This window comes from Pleurodeles waltl, chromosome 3_1, assembly GCF_031143425.1.
Source record: "Pleurodeles waltl isolate 20211129_DDA chromosome 3_1, aPleWal1.hap1.20221129, whole genome shotgun sequence".
Taxonomy (NCBI): domain Eukaryota; kingdom Metazoa; phylum Chordata; class Amphibia; order Caudata; family Salamandridae; genus Pleurodeles; species Pleurodeles waltl.
In genome coordinates, this window is record NC_090440.1 from 1,826,828,572 (window position 1) to 1,826,852,325 (window position 23,754).

The following is a 23,754-nucleotide window of genomic DNA, read 5'->3' on the forward strand; positions in this document are numbered from 1 at the left end:
CGAACCTACACCACTTCCAAAGTACGGCCTTTGCACTTCGTCCTCCCCTTCACTAGAACGATCACCCAACACCTCAGAATCGTCTCCACCTATTTAGAGTACCCCCAATAGGTACTTCTCCAAGCACATCAGCACCAGTACAGGCAAAGCTGAGACCTTCAGCCTGAAGTGTGTAGTTGCCCTACAGTGCTGTCTGCTAAGCCCAGTATTGCCCTACTTACACTCCCCCCACAGCATGTCTGGACGAGATCCTCACAAACGCAATTATAAAAATCAATGCATCAATGTCTTTGGGATGGTGGCAAATGATAGGTGCACGATAACATGTCCATCAGATTTCACTTTAGTATCTCTCCTTCATTAGAGACCAGCGCTGCCATAACTCCTGTGAGGGGGCATCGATTATCATACTTGTCATACAACAGTAATGAGAGTTGCATATTTTTGATGCTATTAACAGGAACATTTGCCTGGAAAGAGCTTTTCTTTTTGGACGTGGCTGGAAGCAATCCTAGAGCTCATTAAGAAGCACCTTCTTCCTCTCTGGATTGATGGGTGAGTAGAAATAATATTGCCATGTACTAATTACGTCTCCTTTCTGTCTGTGTATTTCCCTACCCGGCACAATATAATTAAATCATCCTTTCATTTTATCTGGTATGTACGGCTTAATACGTGGCGACTCACGACGTGTTCAGTAGCTTCGATTGTTTTGTTGGTTGCCTTTATAGCAGAACTGCAGACTGTAACAAATTTGTCTTGATCAGATAATTACATTTTATGCATACTAAAAAGTGACCCTAATGAAGTTGCAAAACAATAGACACACTCTGTGAGTGTAGCCCACGTATATTATCCTCTGAAAAATATCTCTAAAAAATTCGTAGCAGATTTTTCTAGGAATTCGTTTTTGTGTGACTCTGTACCTCAGGTATGCGTTAAACGTTTGGCTTTTACCCTCGGATGCATACTAATATAAACTCTTGAAACGAAAATAACTGTATTCAAATGTGTATGAAGCGCCATCTACCGGATATCAAACTGCAGTAGTCTGCTCAGAAATGTGCTCCTCTCAAGTCAGACAGAAAATGTTATTTTTGATGCATAGTAGCGCTACAAATTGAGACTGAAGCGGCCATTCTCATGCAATATGATGCTATGGTAAAACAAATGTCAATTTTGTGGCACGTAATAGCATTGCATTGGATACGCTACGTTGTTCTAAAGTTATCAAATGAAAATGTGAAATTTATGAAGCATTCCAGCCCTTGTTCTTATGAAGTTATAAAAAGAAAATTGCAGCTTCGTGATGCACACTAACGCTGCATGTGATGGCACTAAAATTGGCAGCTCTCCAAAGGAATGTGAGGTTGGCTGGCATAAGGAAATGAAAACAAAATAAAAGGCAGCAAGCCGACATCGCTATCATGTAATGGTTTGGTGTTTCGTTTTTATGACTTGATGGGAGTACCCTTGTACCATTAACGTACGAATAAACACATATAGTAACAAGCAATCTAAAAGGATAATGTGCATATTTAAAGTCGGCACTTCAAACCTAGCTCTGTAGCACAATTCTTACGATGACGTTTATTTTGTATAAGTGTATCCCTAAACCTTTAATAACCATAAATTCCAACCACAAATTACATAATCTCATTAAAATGTAGAAAGTTTCCTAGTAATTCCCATTTCTTTATACTGTATCAAATATTAAAACACATTTAGTACTATGAATAAAATGTAACGACCACTAAAAATCGTTACTGCAACAGAAACAAAGTTATTCTTCATACAGCAACAAATTAACATCTAGAGGCAAGTTTTCCTGGTGCCAAATATAAAACGTAAAATAGAAAATACTAGAGGTGTTTCGGTGTTTGATTTTAAAATATGCCATGATGTAAATATGTTCATATATGCACATTCTTTAAATGGGCAATAATGCACTTCCATCTTGATCTACAATATAAGGACAGAACAGTACCAGATGCAACTCGGCCTCTTCCATCAAGGGACAACACACACAATTTGTTAGAAATGGGGTTTTTGGTTGGCAGTCAGGTTACCCCCTGTCCAAGCAAAAGCCCTCACTCTAGTCAGGGTAAGTCACACACAATCCAAGATTATCCTGTGCCCACCCTCTGGTAGCTTGGCACGAGCAGTCAGGCTTAACTTAGAAGGCAATGTGTAAAGTATTTGTGCAATAAATCATACAATACCACCATATAGCACCACAAAAATACACCACACAGTGTTTAGAAACATATATAATATTTATCAGGATAATTGTACTGTAGGTCAAAACGAATAAAGTTGCAATGTGAATTTGTAGAGATATCACTGAAAAGTGATATAAAGTGTCTTAAGTCTTTAAAAAGCAAACAAAGGCGGTCATTCTGACCGCGGCAGGCGGCGGTCGCCGCCCGCCATGCGGTTACCGCCGAATGGCCGCTCTGCGGTCAGGAGACCGCGGCGGCCATTCTGGCTTTCCCGCTGGGCCGGCGGGCGACCGCCAAAAGGCCGCCCGCTGGCCCAGCGGGAAAGCCCCTGCAACGAGGAAGCCGGCTCTGAATGGAGCCGGCGGAGTTGCAGGGGTGCGACGGGTGCAGTGGCACCCGTCGCGATTTTCACTGTCTGCAAAGCAGACAGTGAAAATCTGTATGGGGCCCTGTTAGGGGGCCCCTGCACTGCCCATGCCAGTGGCCCAGGGGCCCCACGACACCCGTTCCCACCATCCGGTGAAAACCGCCAGAAACAGGCTGGCGGGAAGGGGGTCGGAATCCCCATGGCGGCGCTGCAAGCAGCGCCGCCATGGAGGATTCCCTGGGCCAGGGGAAAACCGGCGGGAAACCGCCGGTTCCCCTTTTCTGACCGCGGCTTTACAGCCGCGGTCAGAATAGCCCAGGAAGCACCGCCACTTGGTGCTTCCGCTGCCCTCCGCCCTGGCTGTCAGAGACCGCCAGGGTTGGAATGAGGGCCAAAGTCTCTTTCAAGCACAAAGTACCTGGTTTGGAGTGGAAAATCTCCTCAGAGGGCCACAGAAGAAGAGATACGTGGAAAAAGGGTGTGTGCGTCGATTTCTCCCCAGCACACACGGACTTGCGTCGTTATTTTTCATGCGGGGAAGTCGTGCGTCGTTTTCCGGCGGGGATTACCAGATGTCCCGGGTCTGTGCGTGGATTTTCCTGCTTGTTTTCCGGCTGTGCGTCGTTCTGCAGGGCTGCGTGTCAAAATTTCGATCTCACGGCAGGCGTCGCGTCGATTTCTCCTCTGGAGGTCAGGCGGCGTTGTCCTTGCGAAGCCGTGCGTCGAAGTTCCGGTTGTCCCAAGGGCGTCGCGTCGATCAGCGTCAGGGTGCAGCGTTTTTCTCGCCGCTTAACAAGCTGTGCGTCGAAAATTTCGGTGCACGGAGCATCCAAGTAAAAAAGAGAAGTCTTTTTGGTCCTGAGACTTCAGGGAACAGGAGGCAAGCTCTATCCAAGCCCTTGGAGAGCTCTTTCACAGCCAGACAAGAGTTCAGCAAGGCAGCGGGCAAACAGCAAGGCAGCAGTCCTTTGTAGAAAGCAGACAGGTGAGTCCTTTGAGCAGCCAGGCAGTTCTTCTTGGCAGGATGTAGTTTCTGGTTCAGGTTTCTTCTCCAGCAAGTGTCTGATGAGGTAGGGCAGAGGCCCTGTTTTATACCCAAATGTGCCTTTGAAGTGGGGGAGACTTCAAAGAGTGGCTAAGAAGTGCACCAGGTCCCCTTTCAGTTCAATCCTGTCTGCCAGGGTCCCAGTAGGGGGTGTGGCAGTCCTTTGTGTGAGAGCAGGCCCTCCACCCTCCCAGCCCAGGAAGACCCATTCAAAATTCAGATGTATGCAAGTGAGGCTGAGTACCCTGTGTTTGGGGTGTGTCTGAGTGAATGCACAAGGAGCTGTCAACTAAGCCCAGCCAGACGTGGATTGTAAGGCACAGAAAGATTTAAGTGCAAAGAAATGCTCACTTTCTAAAAGTGGCATTTCTAGAATAGTAATATTAAATCCAACTTCACCAGTCAGCAGGATTTTATATTACCATTCTGGCCATACTAAATATGACCTTCCTACTCCTTTCAGATCAGCAGCTACCACTTTAATACTGTATGAGGGCAGCCCCAATGTTAGCCTATGAAGGGAGCAGGCCTCACAGTAGTGCAAAAACGAATTTAGGAGTTTTACACTACCAGGACATGTAAACTACACAGGTACATGTCCTGCCTTTCACCCACACAGCACCCTGCTCTAGGGGTTACCTAGGGCACACATTAGCGGTGACTTATATGTGGAGAAAGGGGAGGTTTAGGCTCGGCCAGTACTTTGAAATGCCAAGTCGAGGTGACAGTGAAACTGCAGACACAGGCCTTGCAGTGGCAGGCCTGAGACAAGGAAAAGGGGCTACTTAAGTGGTTGGCACAACCAGTGCTGCAGGCCCACTAGTAGCATTTAATCTACAGGCCCTAGGCACATAGAGTGCACATTACTAGGGGCTTATAAGTAAATTAAATAGTCCAATCAGGTATGATTCAAGGTTACCATGTTTTAAGGGAGAGAGCATATGCACTTTAGCACTGGTTAGCAGTGGTAAAGTGCGCAGAGTCTAAAAGCCAGCAAAAACAGTATCCAAAAAGTGGAGGGAGGCAGGCAAAAAGTTAGGGGTGACCACCCTAAGGCTGTCAGGTCTAACACAATTGATAGTTTGAGAATTGTCCAATCACCATTTAGAAGTAAATGCCGCCAGATGTTGTCTAACTCCTAGCCACCTTTGATTCATTCTGGTATAAGAAACTTTGAAAGGAGGGTCCAATTTTAATGGAGAGAAAAGAGTATATTTGGCCACGCAAAGTATCCATCCTTTGTACACAGTTGTGCTGCCAGCTGGGATGTGTGCGCCGTCAGGGTACGAAGATAAAGAGTTGATTTTGTGATGTTGAGTAGTGCTGCACGTGCCGGCACAAGCACTAGCCATGCTGGAAGCATGGTGGCAAGATGGCTGACATTCAAGCTCTCGTTAACCATGGCCTGAATTAATCCCCATTGTTTCCCACCACAGATTATTACTGCTGGGCCCATCTTAATATCCCGGTTACTTACTGGTAATCTTACTCCAAGTTTAGGTCTTCCTCGTGAGCAATCCTATAGTCCCCCAGATGTCGGTTACCTTTCCCAACTAAAAAATTAGCCCACTATGGCTGCCATTACCCATATGCGCCTAAAAGAAGGAATTTCCTGTGCAACACTGCCTATGATATCCAAGCTAAAGTAAAAATAAATATAGAAGCAAATCGATAATCAATCAGACCTAGAAAATTTGAGGGAGGGGTTCAGAACTTTTACAAGGAAGAACTGGACTGGGAGTAATGAAGATTATCGGTAAGTAACCAGGTCAGGACTCCCTAATCCCCCTTCCTCATCCAGTCATAACTCATGTGGCAATAGCAGACATATCATGAATTTGATTTCTTTTTATCCTTTACAAAAAAAACATAAATACAAAATCAACAACAAAGTCAATGCAGCAATTAAATAGCCTTTACTGAGAACTGATATGAGGACAAAGCAGGAGACATGCTGCACTGGCTTAGTTAAAGGCCTTTGCTCAGAGAAGTGGTTTGGGCACTACAGATTTTGAATTATTTTATTTGACGCCCCAGCTGCAGTGGTTGTTGTGATGACTGGCCGTAACATAACATAGCTAAGATTATATATACACTTTATGTGATACAGGAGGGCAAATTATTTGACATGCTGTATGATAACCCTATACCAGCTGATTTGCTCACTAGGTTGTTGAGAGTTGCTCTGCACTGCTTAAAGGCATTTCAAAGCAAGACACGGAAGGAAATCCAATATGCCCCTTCTGTCCCTCTTAAGAGTCTTGCCAAGTTCAAGAGTTATTTCAACAGTAATAACATGGTTCACTGGGATAAAGCAGGTATATTAACAGTAGCTGATCTGTTTGCTAATGGTCAGGTGCTCTTGTTTGACTCTTATGAACAGTATGAACAGTTTTGGGTTACACCTGGAGTAATTTTTACATACAACAGTCTCACCCCAGTGTTTAATACAATCTGGAATATTACGTATATGGAGTGGGCCGCCATAGATTAAATACAAACCATTTAGACCATTAGAGAGGGAGAAACTCATCACCTAGTTATGCAGGGCCCAGCTGGTACATGGACCAGTGATCTGTGCAGGTGTGTCAATGGCAGAGAGTGGAATACCATCATATCTTATCCACATAATATCTCACAGAATGCTCATTTTAACTGTTTTCAATTTAATATCCTTCACAGAGCTGATTTAGTCTCTGCCACGCTGCATAAGATATACCCTGCTGTTACATCTATATGCCTGATGTGTTCATGTAATGGGGCTGTGTTCTGGCATAAGTTTTGGAAATGCCCCGTTATTGTTGAATACAGGATGCTTGAAGTGAGCCCACCTGAAGGACCAATGAATGGATCGTGCATACTTTTAATTAGTGAGGAACTTTGGAAATTGAGAGTTAGTTCATGTCAGTCCACTCCTGTCTCAAAGCTGTCCAGAACCCTGCCTGAGTCCATGTAACTTTTGTCTTAAGTGTGCTGTCACCCTCTGTTTTCTTTAAGTCCCCGATGAGTGTTCTCATCTTAGTCTCAATTGCCCTATTTTATTATGTGGTTTCATCCAACTAATTCTGAGCTGATGATCTGTCTTTTGTGCAGCCTGTGTTCTGCACTGTCATGATGCTTCTGTCTACTGATGCCGGAAAAAAGTGACCATTTTGCCAGATGAAAAATTATTGTCTGCTGTCCCAAAAGGAGAGGTATAACTAAATGAGGTTTCTTGTTTCCTTTTTAGTTTAGATAATTACACTAGCGTATGTTATAGTGAGTTGCCCAAGTTAGATGATTTTTCCAAATTATTTTTTGTCTGTCTTTTATTTTGCTTTTCTCCTGCATGTGTTACTCTGTTCCCACACATACAAATCTGAATTTCTGTTAATGATCGGAATGACCCTACCCTGAAATTAATTATGAAAGACTGAAATTTGATGATTTACTGATGTCACCATCATCTGCTTTGAAATATGATACTAATGGGCATATTGTGCTGTTCCTAATCTATAGTATTCTTTTGGAGTGTTTAACAGTATTGATGTGTATTAGGTTAAATCTTTTCAGACATTTCAATCAGCCTATGGTTGTCATGTATGCTTATAATTTAGTTTTGCTCAATATATGTGACATTGATATTGGGATTGCAATAAAGCTTTGAAACTTTATTCAGTTTGATTTAGTGTTAAATTGTTCACGGTGTTTTAAATTGTTTATGGCTTATGTCATTGATTTGTGATTGAATGATTCTGACTACTTCACTTTTCGTCAAGTCCAAAGATCTAGTCGACCTCTATTGGTGAGAATAGTCATAGTGTCTCACCAGCAAGACAGTGGTTTCTGAACCTGAGGCGGGGAGAAAATCATCCCGGAACAACACACCAACAGATTTGGTAGCAGAGTTATGCCTTTGTTTTGTGAGGAGGAGAGTCAGAATCTGCCCACATTGTAAGTTGTTCTTGGTGTAGTATAGGGGTTGATGAAATGCAAGCGTTGTGTTACAAGTGTACGGTGTGTGTTGTAAATAGGGTTTGCACCTGCAATGCTTTGGCTAAATTGCAGTGAAGTGTGATGTATGAAGTGAGTACGGAGTTTGTGTTCTCCAGGTAATTCATTAGGGAGTTTGCATACTCCAGGTAAGAGAGTGGGAAGTTGGCGTACTCCAAGTAAATGTTGTGTTTTGTGCTAAAAAATTGCCCATGTGGTTGTTGTTGTTGACGGGTCCTGCGAAGCCTTAAACTCCAGAGTATTGTACAAGTGTATGGTGACACTTGGTTAATTTATTGCCTGCAGTGAGGTGTTGGTTGATTGAGCGCTGTTGACAATACCTGTAGATTTCCCTTTAGTGTGTGTGTTGTTGGTTGGTATTAGGTGAATTCTGAGTGTACAGGGAGAATCCGTACTGATCGGAGTGAGGTTTGGGGGTCAAATCTTATTTGCCTTTGTGAGAAAGTCATAGCCAGAAGAGTAGCTGTTTGTGCTAAAGGCCACAGTCAAAACTTCCGCACAGCTTTTCAAAGTGTCAAAGTCTTACCCGTTGTGAGCAGACAGGTTTTGGTTTTGTGCTCACAATATTTGCATTTTGCATGAGAGGTGTGTGAGATGGCTCTGAAGTGAGCTGCAGCTGTTGAGTGAAGTGAGTATGATGTCATTTGGTCCACGCTGGGATAGGTCGGTTGGTGTTGAAAGCCCCTCACAGATTGGTGGACAAGACTGTGCTGCTGTAGGTTAAGAACAGCTTGTGAAAAGGATTGTGGGACTGAACATTATTTCTTGGTTTCATAGATTTGGTGTTTGTGAAGTAGATTTGTGTAAAAATTAAGTTTTCAAAGCTTCAAGGAGCATGTTGAGAGGAGATGTTTTTATTCCAGCTAGAGAGGATGAACCTACTCCACCTGAGGGTACACCAGCATTCGAGGTAATAGAGGAGAAAGGAGTTTCAGAATGTCTTTGGGTAAATCAGTGGTGCAAAATGACTAAGAAGGAAGGTATTTTAGCTTTCCCCTATTACAGATCCTTTAATTTGAGAATATTGGAGAATTTGAGGAGGGTGTTGAATGAATCAAAGCCCCTTCCTAGACCTGCACAATTTGAGCACTTGTTACTTGGGAATTAGTTGAGAGACAAAAAGAGGCTCAGAAGTTTGAAAGGAGAGCGAGGAAAGCAGAAAAGACACTAGCAGAAGCTAGGTGGGATACAGAGCAGAGAATGTGTAGAACAGACACATTACATGAAGTGAAGTTGTTACCAGCAATTACACAGGAAGGTGATAGAAGTGTTAAACCTAAGGCCAAAATGAAGTCTGTGGAAGATTCAAAACAGAAATTGGGTGAATATAAAAGAGTAGCAGATGTCAAGAGTGATTCAGATGATGAGTTTATAACTCAGTTGTTGCAGAATCGTACCCCACCGCATAATGCAGTCATATCAGTAAGTGAGAATATAGTCCAGAGTGTTGCCACAGCTCCAACTGCACAAAGCCAGGTTCAGATAATTCAAAATGTACCTACTGCTTATGTTGCACAGGTGCCAGCAGTTTATCCAACGGCTCCAAATGTTAACACAGTTCAGAATGTCCCAGTTCCAGTTATGCCACAGCCAATTCAGAATGCAGGAATGACTCAATTTGAGTCCACAGCTAATGCACAGACACCTGCACAAGTTATGAACCAGAGATAGACAATGCCTATGTATTCTCCAGTAATGACACCACAGAATACAACCCCAAAATTAGTCAAATTAAGCTTTTGGTACAGTAATAACTGGCCAAGGTAAAGGATTAATGTTCCTGCCAATCAGACAAATTTGTCAGGGCCAGAAGCATTAACAGTTACCGTAATCAAAGGTCCAGTAGTCCTGTTGTATGCCCAAGGTAATAATGAGAGTGGTCCCCAGATTCCAAATCCGGTATCAGCAATGAATTAACCTTTTGATACTAATGTGGAAATGGAGAGACTGAGCACTACTGTGCCAGCCATGACCCCTGTGAATTATTTTTACTTCAAATCAGACATACAGTAGAGTAGGTCCACTGTCTGATTTGGCATGTCCCCCCATGTTCTATAGGTTCATCTGTAGTAGCTCAGGAGCAGATTATGAGACCATTCTGAATTCATCCACAGTCCCTAACCCAAGGTAATAACATTAGTTTACAAGAGTTATCAGCAGAGCAATTGACTGAATGGTTAGACAATTTGAGCAGAGCATCTTATCCAGGAAATATGTCTGAGGGAGAAAAGACATTGAACATGGCCAGATTAAAATTGGAATTAAATGAGATGATTGAGGGAATCCTTGAATTGAGCAGATTAGATTCTTACAATGAAAATGAATTGTGCTTCATGTGCAACGATGTTACTCTTTGAACAGGACAGGTTTATGAGAAATTAGCTAATTTGGCTGAGAAGTATGAAATCGAAATAAATAAATCCAAACAACTGAAGAAGAGCTACAGATGAGAATTAGATTTGAGAGACTTGTGAACATAAGATCACCTGGAATGACAAATCACATTAAGGAGTTGATTGAGAGCATTCAAATTTAGGGAGCATTAGATTAATAGGAAGGCAGATGGGCAAAAAAAGAGATCAGAAAAAAAAGCCATCTACATCTTCAAATGATGGACAACTGTCTTAGGGAGCTGTAAAAATGATGCCAATGTGAGAAATCCCTGGAGGGAACTTTGTTCATGTCCCGTAGAGCAGAAGTGAATATTGTAATTTAGAAATGATTGCCCAAAGTTGAAGGAGAAACCAGTGGAATAGTACCAGCAAACAGAGAGGTGTATCAAGCTTGCAAAGTGTTTGTGGAAGATCTGAACACTTGATCATGGCTCCAGCAGATTTTTGAGTTGAGTGTAAGAGGAGAATTGATTAGACCATGTGTGAGCTGCCAAGGACGCAGTAACAGTACGCCATCTGAGGAGGTGATGAAGACCTACTATAATGTGATTGAATTTCTGAAAACTAGAGTTTGTCCTAAAGATATTGATTGACAAAGAATTGACAAGACATCTCAGGAGACAAAGGAGTCTGTTCATGCTTATTATGAGACACAATTGCAAAGATTCAAGCAGTACAGTGGCACAGAGATTATTGAACTGAGAGACATGATTAATTTCGTGTTTACATTTGTTCAAGGATTGAAGCCTGAAATGAGTAATATGATTCGGAATCATTAGATTTGCTGGCAAGGAAAGTTGAGTGATGAAGTACTGCAGTACACAAAATACTGTAGAGACGAAATTGAGTTGAAACAAAAAAGTTTAAAGGAAAAGGCAATGGTGATGCAAATCAAGTCTGCCCAAGCAGCAGGTATGCAGGGTTCACAAGGAGTGATGAACGTAGAAGGAATGCAGGGAACACAGCAGAGCAATATGCTGCCTCAGTATTAGAGGAAGAGGTCGTGTAATTTAAGTAGATGCAAATGTGCCTGATGTTCAGAACATGAAGAAAATGCTTTCTTGCTATGCATGCAGCAATGTCGGACATTGGAAACTGGAGTGTTCATTTAGCAATGTAAATAATTTGGTGCAAGGTGGTGGTGTTGCACAGATTGTTGACAACAGTCAGTTGCAAAATCAAAGAGTTCAAAGACCCCCAAATTCAAACCATGAATATTCCTACAGGAGCAGTACATGTGCGTTTTTCCCAGCAACAAATACAATTTCTCCCACAGCAAATGCAGATACCACAAGCTTCGATGGCACAGCAAAAGGTAATGGTTCCTCAGCAGAACGTGAATCAAAGAAAACATGCAAATTAAATCAGTTAATCACACAATACCCATTGATAGATTTAATTGATGATGAAATGAGTAAAGAATACATGAGTGAGAGTTCAGAAGAGGAAGAATGTGTGTTAGTTGTCTCATTGGAGGTAGATCAGCGTGGTCCTTATGTGAATGTGAGTGTCATGGGTCAAGATGTTTCATTCCTGGTTGACATTGGAGCAACTCATTCCACTGTCAGATCTGCAGAAGTCCCAAATGTGCCCCTTTTTGCAGGAGTAGCAAACCAGCCTTTGGTAAAACCCATTACAGACCCTGTTCCAGTTAAAATAGGAACTTTGAGGGTCTGCACCGATTTGTACTTTGCGATTCAAGTTCTGTGAGTTTCTTAGGAAGAGGATTGCTATGCAAATTGAAATGTTCCTTCATGTGTACACATGAAGGAATAGCCATTCAAACAAATAGCGATGATGAGACTTCCAGTCAAACTGATGAGATGTATCCTCTCATTACATTGTTTCCTGCCCTGACAGTTAAAGACTTGTCCATTTAATTACAAGAGACAGTAACGCTGAGAGTTTGGGATCTCTCTAGAAAAGATATTGGACTTACTTGAGGTATTTAAACCAGTCAAAGTGATTGTAAAGTCAAATGCAGTTTTCCTCAGAACACCACAATATCACATGACTCCAGAGGTGATTGAAGGTATTACCCCAATAGTTGCAGATTTTCTTGAACAGGGAGCGTTAAAGTTAAAAGAAGTGATGGGCAGCTAATGTAATTAACCAGCTATGGGATTGCGAAAGCCTAGTGGGAAATATCGCTTACTTCAAGATTTGAGAAAGGTGAATGAAATTGTGGTATCCTGTTGACCCATAGAGCCAAACCCAGCAGTGATTTTATTTCAGGTTGCATGTGAAGCAGAATGGTTTTCAATTATCGACTTGTCACAGAAATTTTGCTCAGTGCCTTTGCATGAGGATAGTCAGCTCCTCTTTTCATTCCGATTTGGCAACCGTGTGTATTCATGGTGTCACACTTCACAGGGGTTCTCAGAATCTCCATCCATTTTTAATCAGATCCTGAAGAAGAGTCTTCGAAAATGCCATTTCAGTCTGCTTTAGTGCAGTACATTGATGACCTGATGGTTGCGTCCAATACAAGTGAAGCTTGCAGGCAAGATAAAATAGCATTATTGAATCATTTGGGTGAAAACAGACATAAGGTTTCCCCTGCTAATTTACAGTATTGCCAAAAAGAAGTAAAGTATATGGGTCACTAAATTGAGAAAGGTGAGAGGAAATTGTCCAGAGAAAGAGTTGCATCAATTATACAAATGAATCCCCCAGTTACACAGAGGGATGTCAGAATGTTTTTGGGCATGGTCAGCTATTGTTGCCAATGGATTCCAATGTTTTCAGTAATTTACAATTCGTTGCAGAAGTTGACCCACAAAGTCACAGACCGGGTCCCCTTCAATGAAGAGTGCATAAAAGCTTTCACTGAGTTGAGAGAGTTTGTGCAGAGCTCCAACGTTGGGAATGCCTGATTACACTAAAGGTTTTGCACTGTTTTCTCATGAACGTGATGGTTGTGCTCTTTCTGTTTTGACGCAGTCACATGCAGGAACAAACAGGCCAGTAGCATATTTTTCCACCACATTGGATGCTATTGCTGCTGCTTTGCCCGGCTGTTTAAAGGCTTTGCCCAGCGCTGGTGTGAGCATAGGTCAATGCAAAGGCATTGTGTTGGGCACCCTTTAATTGTTTATGTCCCACATTCGGTTGAAGTACTTTTGATACAGTTCAAAACTCAATATTTGACAAATGCCCGTCTTATCCATTATGAGTTATTGATTCTTGGGTCAGCCAATGTAAGTGTCAAGAGGTGTGCAGTTTTAAACCCTGCCATGTTATTGCCTTTAAATTATGATTCAAATGATGTTAATGAAATGAAACATGACTGCCTTGATGTCATTGAACTGTGCACCAAACCCAGACCTGATATTCAGGATACTCCTTTAGAAGAGAATGAAAGTTGTGCTTGCTGATGGCTCCTGTTTAAGAGACATTGACTTTGAAAGTTGGTTATGCAGTTTGCACCCTCCTAGGAGTGGTCAAAGCCTCATGGCTTCAATGAGTCGTTTCTACCCAAATTGGTTTCTCTTACAAAAGCATGCTGCGTATCAGAGCAGCGCAAAGTGAAAATATTCACAGATAGTCAATACGGATTTGGTGTTGTGCATGACTTCGGGCAGTTATTGTACCAGAGAGGTTTCATGACCTCATCATGATCACCCATTCGAAAAGGTGAAAGATTTCATAATTTGTTGAATGCTTTACAATTACCTGAGAAGATTGCGGGCGTGAAGTGTATAGCCCACCAAAAGTTGAATGATTTTGTATCGTTGTGCAAAGCCCAGACTCACACCAGTGAGACAAATCGAACTTTTGTTTGATGTCAGTGGTTGATATCTGGGATGAAATCAAGAGGTTTCAGGAAGAGGCATCAGAGGAAGAACACAGAAATTGGATAAAATCAGGTTGCGTTCAAAGAGAGGGAGATGAGGCCTGGATTTCAAATGAAGGGAAAGCTGTATTACCAGATTGTTTGTTGAACTCGATTGCAAGGCATTATCATGGTCAGGTTCATCTTGGCAGAGATGCAGTGATTCTCACTTTCAAGCAGACATGGTACAACCCCAGATTTAGATTGATTGCAGAAGTGATTTGTCACAGATGTGTTACATGCCAACAATGAATGTAGGGAAACGTACAGTGGTTAATTTAAGCCACATAGGCAGATCAGAAGGCCCATTTAACAGAATGCAACTTGATTTCATTGAGATGACTGCCTGCAATGGATTGAAGTACATATTGGTTATTGTAGGAATGTTCCCCTACTGGATTGAGGCTTATCCAACACACGGGAATGATAGTCTTACTGTAGCTAAGCTACTGCCCAGGAAACTGATACCCAGGACTGGGATCCCTACTTCTGTGAAATCAGATCGAGGAACTAATTTTAATGATGAGATCATAAAGTTGTTGTGTGCAGCACTAAACATTGGGCAACAATTGCACTGCAGTTACAGACCGAAGGCATCTCGACTGGTGGAACAGATGAATGAAACACTCAAAGCTCGATTGGCAAAGGTTTGTGCCTCTACAGTGTTGAAATGGCCTGATTCATTACCACTTGTCCTGATGAGCATGAATAGCAGCCCAGACAGGAACACAGGACTGTTTCCCCACGAGATTCTTATCAGTTGTGCAATGAGACTACCAGTAGCACCTGCAAATGCACTTGGGAACATAACAGATGACTTGGTGCTGGATTATTGCAAACGTCTGGTTGATATGGTTTGCTCTGTCTCATCAGGTTGAAGCAGCAATAGTTTAATAGCTCAAGAACACTGTCACAGCTTCAAAGCTGGTGACTGGATTTTCATCAAGAAGCATACCAGGAAGACCTGCTTAGAGCCAAGGTGGAAAGGTCAATTTCAAGTTATCTTGATGACGACAACAGCTGTGAAGTGTGCTGGTCTTCTGAAGTGGATGCACGCAAGTCATATAAACAAATTTCTGTGTCCTCTTGAAAACAAAGAAGGGGTTTGTCTTGACCAAGCTGTGAGGACTGAACAAGTGGCTAAAACAGAAATTGAGCAAAGTGGTGAAGGTGCAAGCAGCCTGCATGCAGGTAAAGTGCAGGAGAGCAGAGCCAAAATCAACTGATTCCTGCTAGTACAGCAAACGTTGTGAACACAGTTGAACCCAAAAGGAGAACTGTGAAAGGAGATAAATGGCCTGCAGCTGCAGATGAACTGGTTGCTGATAAACTCCGCTCAATAACAGAAACAGTTGAAGAGTCAAATCCGAGTGAAGATGAAGATGGTGTTCTACGAAGAACAAAAAGGAAAAGAGTGCCAAGTCGCAGATACTCTTCACCTGAATGGATCTACCTTGTCACAAATTAATGAGAGAACAAGTTCATGGCCTTTTGTTTTGACTGTGAGAATTCTGTTGAACATTCTGGAACTTGAAATCACATTTGAACTGAGTTTTAAAATGACCTTGCCATTTGACCAACAAAGGCATTACACTCTGGAAGTAAACATGAGCAATCATCAGACTGTGTTCTACTGAAAATTAACATTTGATTTTTTTTTTTTTTTTTACTTTAGTTGAATCTTGTAGAATTTTCTTGAAGATCAAGAACTGCTGCAAATAGTGCAAAAAATGTGAAAAGCCACTTTTTTGTTTTTGCTCACTTTTGCTATTATATTTATATATGTTTTATTTTTCTCCTTTGATTCTACAGAAGCCAAGTACATTGGGCAGGGCAAACAAAGTAGATGTGAATATGAATGCATTGGTTTATTTGTAGTATGTATGAGTGCATGCTTTTTATTTACTGTGGGAATGTTTGTTTCAATGAAAGGAGAGGTGCAAAGTACAGCAACTATGGTGTAGAGAGTGACAACATCCTAGCAGGATAACTTTGATAAGGATGAGGGATTGCTTCATTTAGATGACACAAAGGGAGATTTGTCTTCCATTGTTTATTATTGTTTGCTGTATGAGTACGTGGACACAATGAATGTGCATGATTGTCATGTGTGTAAACAAATTCCTTTGTCAGTAGAAGAAGGAATCACTTATCAAGGCTTACCACTAACTTATGGCATTAGTTGTAGTTTAATATAACACATTTGTAAAAATTAAGAGTACATTCAGTACTTCTTTTCCAATTATGATTTAGTTTTCTCTTTTGCTCCCATTTATCAGCATTGCAAAGGCTAAGAACATAGATATAGCAGGAGGATTCTTTGAGCCTACATTGACTTTTGGAACAGCATTTGAATGCCACAATAACTCAACATGTCTTCTTACACAGGTAGAAAAGGAGTTCAATATTCAAGTAGAGATTAAAGAGAGGCAATGAAAGAAAAGATAGGTAAGGGTATAATTAGCCAGAAGAAAACAGTTCACAACACACCTGATACACAGAGACGCTTACCTTTAGATTTGCAACATTTAGTAAAGCTTTTTACATATAGGCCACAATCAAAATCTGACAATAAGTTTGTAGGAACGAGTGAATGCAGACGTATTTTTGTTTAACAATGTATGGGATTTTATGCTAAATGGACATGACACCGCTATACCTGGTGTCTATTACCTCTGTGGTGAGAATGCTTATTACAATTTGCTGAAAGGCTGGTATGGTGCATGCTATTTAGTAGTGTTTTTTTCAAATCTATCAAGTGGACAACATTGACATTACAGCAGGGATTGAAAGACTTATAGTACAATTTAAAAGGGGAGCAGTTAGTTCAGAGATTACAGGTGATGTTTTTTTAGCTTCTATTCCATCAGTAGGTGTGATCTTGTATGACATAAAGATAAGGACATTATCACCAATTGTAGATAAGATGTTAACTGATTTTTCAGGTGCAATGCTACTAGTGGACACATAAATAATTGCGGCAAGGTCTATGATTTTGCACAATTGCCTTGCGTTAGAAGGCAGAGTCTGCAGGGTTTTAATATTCTCAATAACAGCAGGGAGATAAGGAAATATTTACCTAATTTTACGAGTCTGAAAAATGACATCAATAATCTGAAGCAGACAAATGTTTGGGAGACAATAGGTGAAGGATTTTCAAAAGTAGGATCTTGGTTCGGAAACTTGGGAAATGGTTTTGTGAGAATGATCCTGAAACCTTTATTGATTGTGACACTGTGCATAATTCGTGCACTTTGATTTTACAAGGCTTACAATTTCTGGGAAAGGCAAAGAGTAAAGAGTAAACAGAGGAAAGAAGAAATGGAAATGGAGAATATGAGAAATAGATATTATCAGATGATAAAGAAAATTGACAATTATCGCAAACCTAGCTCTATGCATTATCAAACTGCAAGGTTTCGATTTTCTCTCATTCTAAAAGAGAAAAGTTATTTAGTGACGGCATAGATTGCCGTCAGAGGAGGGACTGAAAGAGATCTAATATTATTAATATATTACTAGTATGGAAGTTAGCATATTGTGATGAATTAACCTGTGTTGAAAGCCTAACAGAAAAAATAACATGAGTTGTAAAATGTGCACATTTGAATCATGATAGACCATGTGGGCACCATTCGTATCAAGCACTACATTTTAACATGAGATATATAGCATTCATATTAAATGAAGTACTAAAATGAGTTAATGTTAGGAGTGTTCTATTAAGATAAATATTAAGAATAAAAGTATTACATGAACATAAATTAATCATACTTATACTGAATTAGATGGACTTTATTAGCGCAAGTTACACGTGCAAACAAATAAATGCATGTTTAAATCAGCTCTACCATGTTGTAAATAATGTTTTCAATTAAATAATTTGCTTTGCATATTTGAATTGAATTGCAAGGTGCACAATAGATTTATTAATGCATTAGTGTATTCATGTGTATTAAAGGTTCCTTAGTTTGATTAGGTCCGAAAGATTCATTTTGCAGCACTAATGGAAAATCTCTTTCCTCTGACCTAAATTCTTTCCTTAGGTCGTTAATGTGATGCTGAATGTCCTATTGTATTGAAGGTGAAGCAACATGTGTGTCAATAACATTGTTGCATTATTTGTTCTAGCAGTCGAACAAGCTTCATGATTCCCATGAAATTGTATCAGTTCATTTTGTGTGCTGTGAGAGAAGAACCTGGTATTGCAAATTATTAGATAATGTAATATTTTGTCAGAACTGTGTGAAATCATTGAAATGACAATGCACTTTTGATGAGAAAATCCGGAATAGTTGCAAATTTGATGGTGCAATCGACAGCCATTGGACACTGAAACCGACGATTGAAGTGAGCCCACCTGAAGGACCAATGAATGGATTGTGCATATTTCTAGTTAGTGAGGAACTTTGGAAATCGAGAGTTAGCTCATGTTTGTCCACTCCTGCCTCACAACTGTCCAGAATCCTGCCCTAGCCCGTCTTCTTTTGTCTTAAGTCTGCTGTCACCCTCTTCTTTCTTCAAGTCCCCTGATGAGTTTCTCATCTTGGTCTTAATTGCCCTATTCTGTTATGGAGTTTCAGTACTAATAAACCCAACTAATTCTGAACTGCTGTTCTGTCTTATGTGCAGCCTGTGTTCTGCACTGTCCTGATGCTGCTCTCTACTGACGCCAGAAGAAAATGACCATGTTGCCTGATGAAGTATTGTCTGCTGTCCTATGAGAAGAGGTAGAACTAAATGTGGTTTATTGCTTCTTTTTGAGTTTAGATAATTACACCAGTATATTTTATAGTGAGTTGCCCTAGTTAGATGATTTTTCCAAATTATTTTTGTCCCTCTTTTATTTTGTTTTTACCCACATGTGTGAGTGTGTTCCCACACAGGCAAGTCTGAGTTTGTATTAGTAATAGGAATGACCCAGCCCTGAAATCTGAAATTGATTATGAAACACTGTATTTCGATGATTTACTGATGTTGCCATCATCTTCTTTGAAATCTGATAATAATGTGCATATTGTGCTGTTGCTAATATATATTATTCTTTTGGAGTGTTTAATAGTATTGATGTTTAGTAGGTTAAATCTTTTCAGATGTTTCGGTCTGCCTATGGTTTTCATGTATTCGTATAATTTAGGTTTATGTACCATATATGTCAGATTGATTTTGGGATTGTAATAAAGCTTTAAAACTGTAAACAGTTTGGAGTTAGATTTAGTGTTAAATTGTTCATGGTGTTTAGAATTGCTTATGGTTTATGTCATTAGTTTGTGATTGAAGGATTCTGACTACTACACTCTTCTCCATCTCCAAAGATCTAGTGGACCTCTTTCGTTGAGAATAGTGATAGTGTCTCACCAGAGTCTGGTTTCTAAACCCAGTGCGGGGAGAAAATCTTTGTGCCACAGCACACCAACACATGTATTCTTACTGCCCCATGCCACATTGTGCATCTGGTCCACACCTGCATAATTTATCAGTTATTTGTCTATATGCAAGTTCATTTGACTGGTGGTCAACTATACGTGGATAACAGCCCTGAGTTTTGTTTTCTTATTTGTTTGGTTGTTTCTCTTTCATTTTGAAACACAATTTTACTTATATTACATGTAGCCAGTAAATTCAACACTTTGTTTTAATGTTATATGTCAAAAAGAATTTGCAGCTGTATTGCTTTCATTTAAATGCTAATAAAACAATGTTAAAATAAAAACATAAAGTGAGTGCAGCACACATGACTTTATTTAAGAGTATTTCAAGGGCTTAAGCATCCTGAACTGAATCTAGTACATGTGAACCAAAGTCTGAAGAAATTCTTGACGAATTCCCACTGTCACATTTAATTGAGTATCAAAGTCCTGGGAAGCTGGACTCCCAGAAGTGAAGGAAGTGGATTACCTGTGGGTAAAGATGAATGCGACTGCAGGGAAGTACTCTTCCTGATGTGAGCCACAGCCATGCTGTGGTTTCAATCATTTCTAGAAGAGTAGAGGTGAAATCTGTGCTTTGTTTTCCTTTCTTACATCAGGAATAGATGCCCAAGAGCTGTTTGAAACGATGCACCAATCAGTTGGATGCTTTGAGATGGGGTAATATGAGATTTTTTGTAACTGAAGAAGAATTCATAACTCTGAAGAAGCATGCACACCTTGTGAACATCTTGCTGTGCTTCTGAAAAAGAGAAATATGTTATTAGCCAATCGTCCAGGTGAGGGAATACCTTAATAACTTTAACATGCATGATACACACCAGAGGTGCCAAGAGTTTAGTAAAAAGCTTTAAGCGGATTATAGACTAAAGAGAAGTACTTGGAATTGATGGTAATTCCCAGGAAAGCAAAGTGAAGATACTGTTGGTATTGCACATGTGTCAGGACAAAGAGATAGTGGCCCTTCATATCTAGGGACACCAGAAAGTCACCTGTCTAGATCAGGAGTAGAATGATCTGTAAAGACTCCATCTTGAAAGTCTTTTTGCAGAATACCCTGATTCATCCCTCTGAGGTCATTCTAAGTACCAGAATTACAGTGGCCTTCTTCAATAGAATAGTCATACCTTGGGGGTGGGGGGGCTGAACAATGCTGATACTGGAACATTTTGGCAGGAGAGGCCCATGTGGCCATAGGTCCCACCCTGCAAGGGCTGGTTTTAGCTTTATAAGAACTTGGCTCAAAGCTCTCTTGTAACTGAAGCCTCGGCCCCTAGGAAAAAATTGTACTGGTGTCATCATTGTTTTGTTTTCCACCTACTTCTTCCTGTCTTACAAATAGATGTTTCATTAGGATGGACTTCTGAGATGCATCAGTTTTCCAGGGACGCATCCAGATATGGCTACGTGCGCAATTCCTGCCCTTGAAACAGCCACTGAGGGATATTATCAAAAGAAACATTGGACAAAAAGGGAACCTGCTGCTCCATGATGGAAGGCATGGAAGAATAGCTCAATCCTTCTTGCATTTGTATCTGCCAGTGTCTGAAAGTCCTTCAGAAGCGACTGAACAATCTAGGTCTATAGGCATTAACCCTAATTGAAAAATTAGATGCTGCATTGGCATTTTTAACAGACCCTTTTATTTTTGTCAACTGGGTCATCTGGCAAAGTGACCCGTGAAATCATTGGATCTTGAGAGGAAAATCCTAGCATCAATTTGTCAACTTAAATAGAGGATGGAAATTCTTTAGATAAAAATGTTTAAGGGTTACGTTTGGAGGTAAATCTTGGGCTGCTTCCCAAACTCCTACCACTTGTCTACCATCACACACCAAACAGAACTGTGCAGGGGTAGAGACTCAGGTCCAAGGTGCTGATACTGAGAGAAAAAAAAATCATCATCTTCTCTTCCAGAACCTGGCAAGAGGAAGATGGACGAGGAGATAATTAACTCCTTCTTTATAATTAGAGCCTAAGTAAATAAAATCAAACAAGTGCTATAACACCCTGCCATCGTCATTGCTTTATTAATTACAATATATTTCTCATGACCAGATGGGACTATAGCTTCAAAGTGTCTCATAGATGCAGAATTTTAAAGTGCAGTTTTGGTGTTTGAGTTCAAATCATATGGCACTTTACCTTTATTGTACATGTACTGTGCAAAACAGTTCTTGTACATGGAAGCCCAAATGTTTATCTGTGATGCCAGGAGTAAGCACAAAACTTTGGCAAAGAAAAGTTAACATAAATATTTCAACTTTCCTTAAACCACCGGTGAAATTGCAATTTTGTGTAAGGAAAGATATCTTTTTTCAGTAAAGTAACAAATTGCTTCTATAAGGTAGAATAGTAAAAAGGATTTATCATTACCAAAAGCACATCTTTGGCCAAAGAAGTTTTTACAAAACAAGTATAAAACTTCCTACACAATAAATATGTGCTACACTCCAAAAAATGCAAGGATTAAGTAAAGAAAGTTTAACTAAGATTCCAATAGTATGGTAAGGAAGAGAAGTTCAGAATTCCTACTATGTAAATTAACAGAAAAGAAAGACAAGAAATGTGAAAAGAGCAAGACAAAGTGGATGTTGAGAACTTTAGCATGAATTAAGAAAAGAAAACATAGCACCAAGCAATAAATATCCATAAAAGGAGAATGCATGGTAGTTACAAAATGCTGTAGAATGAAAAGAGGTGCACACATGATGTACATAAATTCATCTATAACAAATACAATGTAATGTAAATGCAATGTAAATATAGTGCAATGCAAAAATGACATTATAATTCAATGATTCTCAACGGGGTTTAGGCACCTTTTCAATTGACAGCTTATGCAAACTAAAATGTAGCAGAAGTATATTTCAATAGTGACAGGATACCAGAAAGCTTCTCTGTTAATGTAAGTGTGATTGGATATTTACATCATCTATCAAGTCTATGGTTTAAAAAACACTCCAGGTGACCATGAGTGAAAAGTTCTTTTTTTCAGAAGTCTTCCAGTTCTTTATGATATGTTGAAAAGCAACTGCTTACATGAGATCAAAAATGTTGACATTTAAGAAATATTACTCCTAAGCATAAAGCCCTTATTCAATTTTCATAATGTTCCCTAAGAGTAGAGCAGTAGGGTGGTGTGTTAAACGCTCACTATTGACCTTTTGTGTGCTGTAATTAGTTCTTAATAAGAAAAGATCTATGCACATCATGGACATGTAGTGGAACTGGACTGCTGGGTGTTAGGAAATGAGACAGAGAGGGAGGTGATGGTATAATTAAAAATTACTTGTAAGTACAAATGCAATGATATGGTAAAAATATGTGAATTAGGAGCAGGAAGAAGAAGGCAAGTAGGAATCATTGAGGGAAGAAAATAAATCAAAGTTAAGTTCTTTATAAGCACTTGTAAAAACCATCAACATTACTTTTTATAGGAGGAACCAAGAGTAAATACTGATAATCACTGATTTTTACAATTATTGAAAACCTTGAAAAACATTGAAAACAAACCTTCCAAAAATTCACAACAAATACAATTGAAATCAGGAAAGTCTGTCATGATTAATGATTGCATGTCTATTCATGGAAATCTGACTCCATTTTGGGTTTTCTCTGGATCATATGTCTTGTATACTAGTGTTACTACAAACGCAGACATGTTCTTTGTCTTGTTATCACTTTTGCAATCAAACCATTGTGGATATCTGAAGGCCTTTTTCCTGTTCCCCTCATGCTTTCCATTTGGTCAAAAGTACATTGAATTGTATTAATATTTATATACAACTTTCAGTTTTTTGTGCACTAAATCGGGTTGTAGTTGAAATGTTGTTTCATTAACCTCTGTTATCATGAGTGACGGATGTTTATGTGAATTGCTCTTTGGAGGAGCAGTGTGCATTTCAAATTTCTTTTATGTAATACTGGACCCAGACACATAGGGGGTCATTATGACGTCGGCGGTCTTTTCGCAAGACCGCCGAGGTACCGCTGTGCTGAAGACTGCCAGTGGTAGCTGTCTTCCGCGCCGCGTATTTTGACCGCTGGCAGCCCGCCGTCCTTTTTCGTATGGAAAGCCGCCAGCAGCCATACTGGCGGATAGCGGGAAAGTGGAGGTTGCTCAACCTCCACCGCCACGTCAACAGAACACCGCCCACTGAATCACGTTCCATGATTCGGTGTGGCGGTATGCTGGTGACGGTGTTCTGGTGGCGGAGCTGCCCCCATGAATCCCGTCCCCTCCCGGAGGATCAACGGACAAGGTAAGTTGATCGTCCGTTAGGTGAGGGGCAGGGGGTGTTGTGTGCGTGCATGGGGGTGTGCGTGTGAGAGTGTAGAGGGGGTGTGTGTATGTGTGCGGGGGTGTTGTGTGTATGGGAAATGTGTGCGGGTCGGACGGTGTGCATGTCTGTTTGTATGTGTGCGGGTATGTGTTGTCGGGGTGTATGTGTGCATGTAGGGGTGTGT

General features: G+C 40.5%; 1 protein-coding gene across 1 annotated transcript in view; it reads left to right on the plus strand.

Annotated features, from left to right (window-relative positions):
- The window catches only part of STAT4 (signal transducer and activator of transcription 4), a 522,693-nt gene that overhangs the window by 351,477 nt on the left and 147,462 nt on the right, over window positions 1-23,754 (plus strand). Inside the window, exon 19 of the mRNA XM_069225876.1 lies at window positions 461-555. Coding sequence (XP_069081977.1) covers window positions 461-555 — 95 coding nt within the window. The remainder of the gene's footprint in view (window positions 1-460; window positions 556-23,754) is intronic.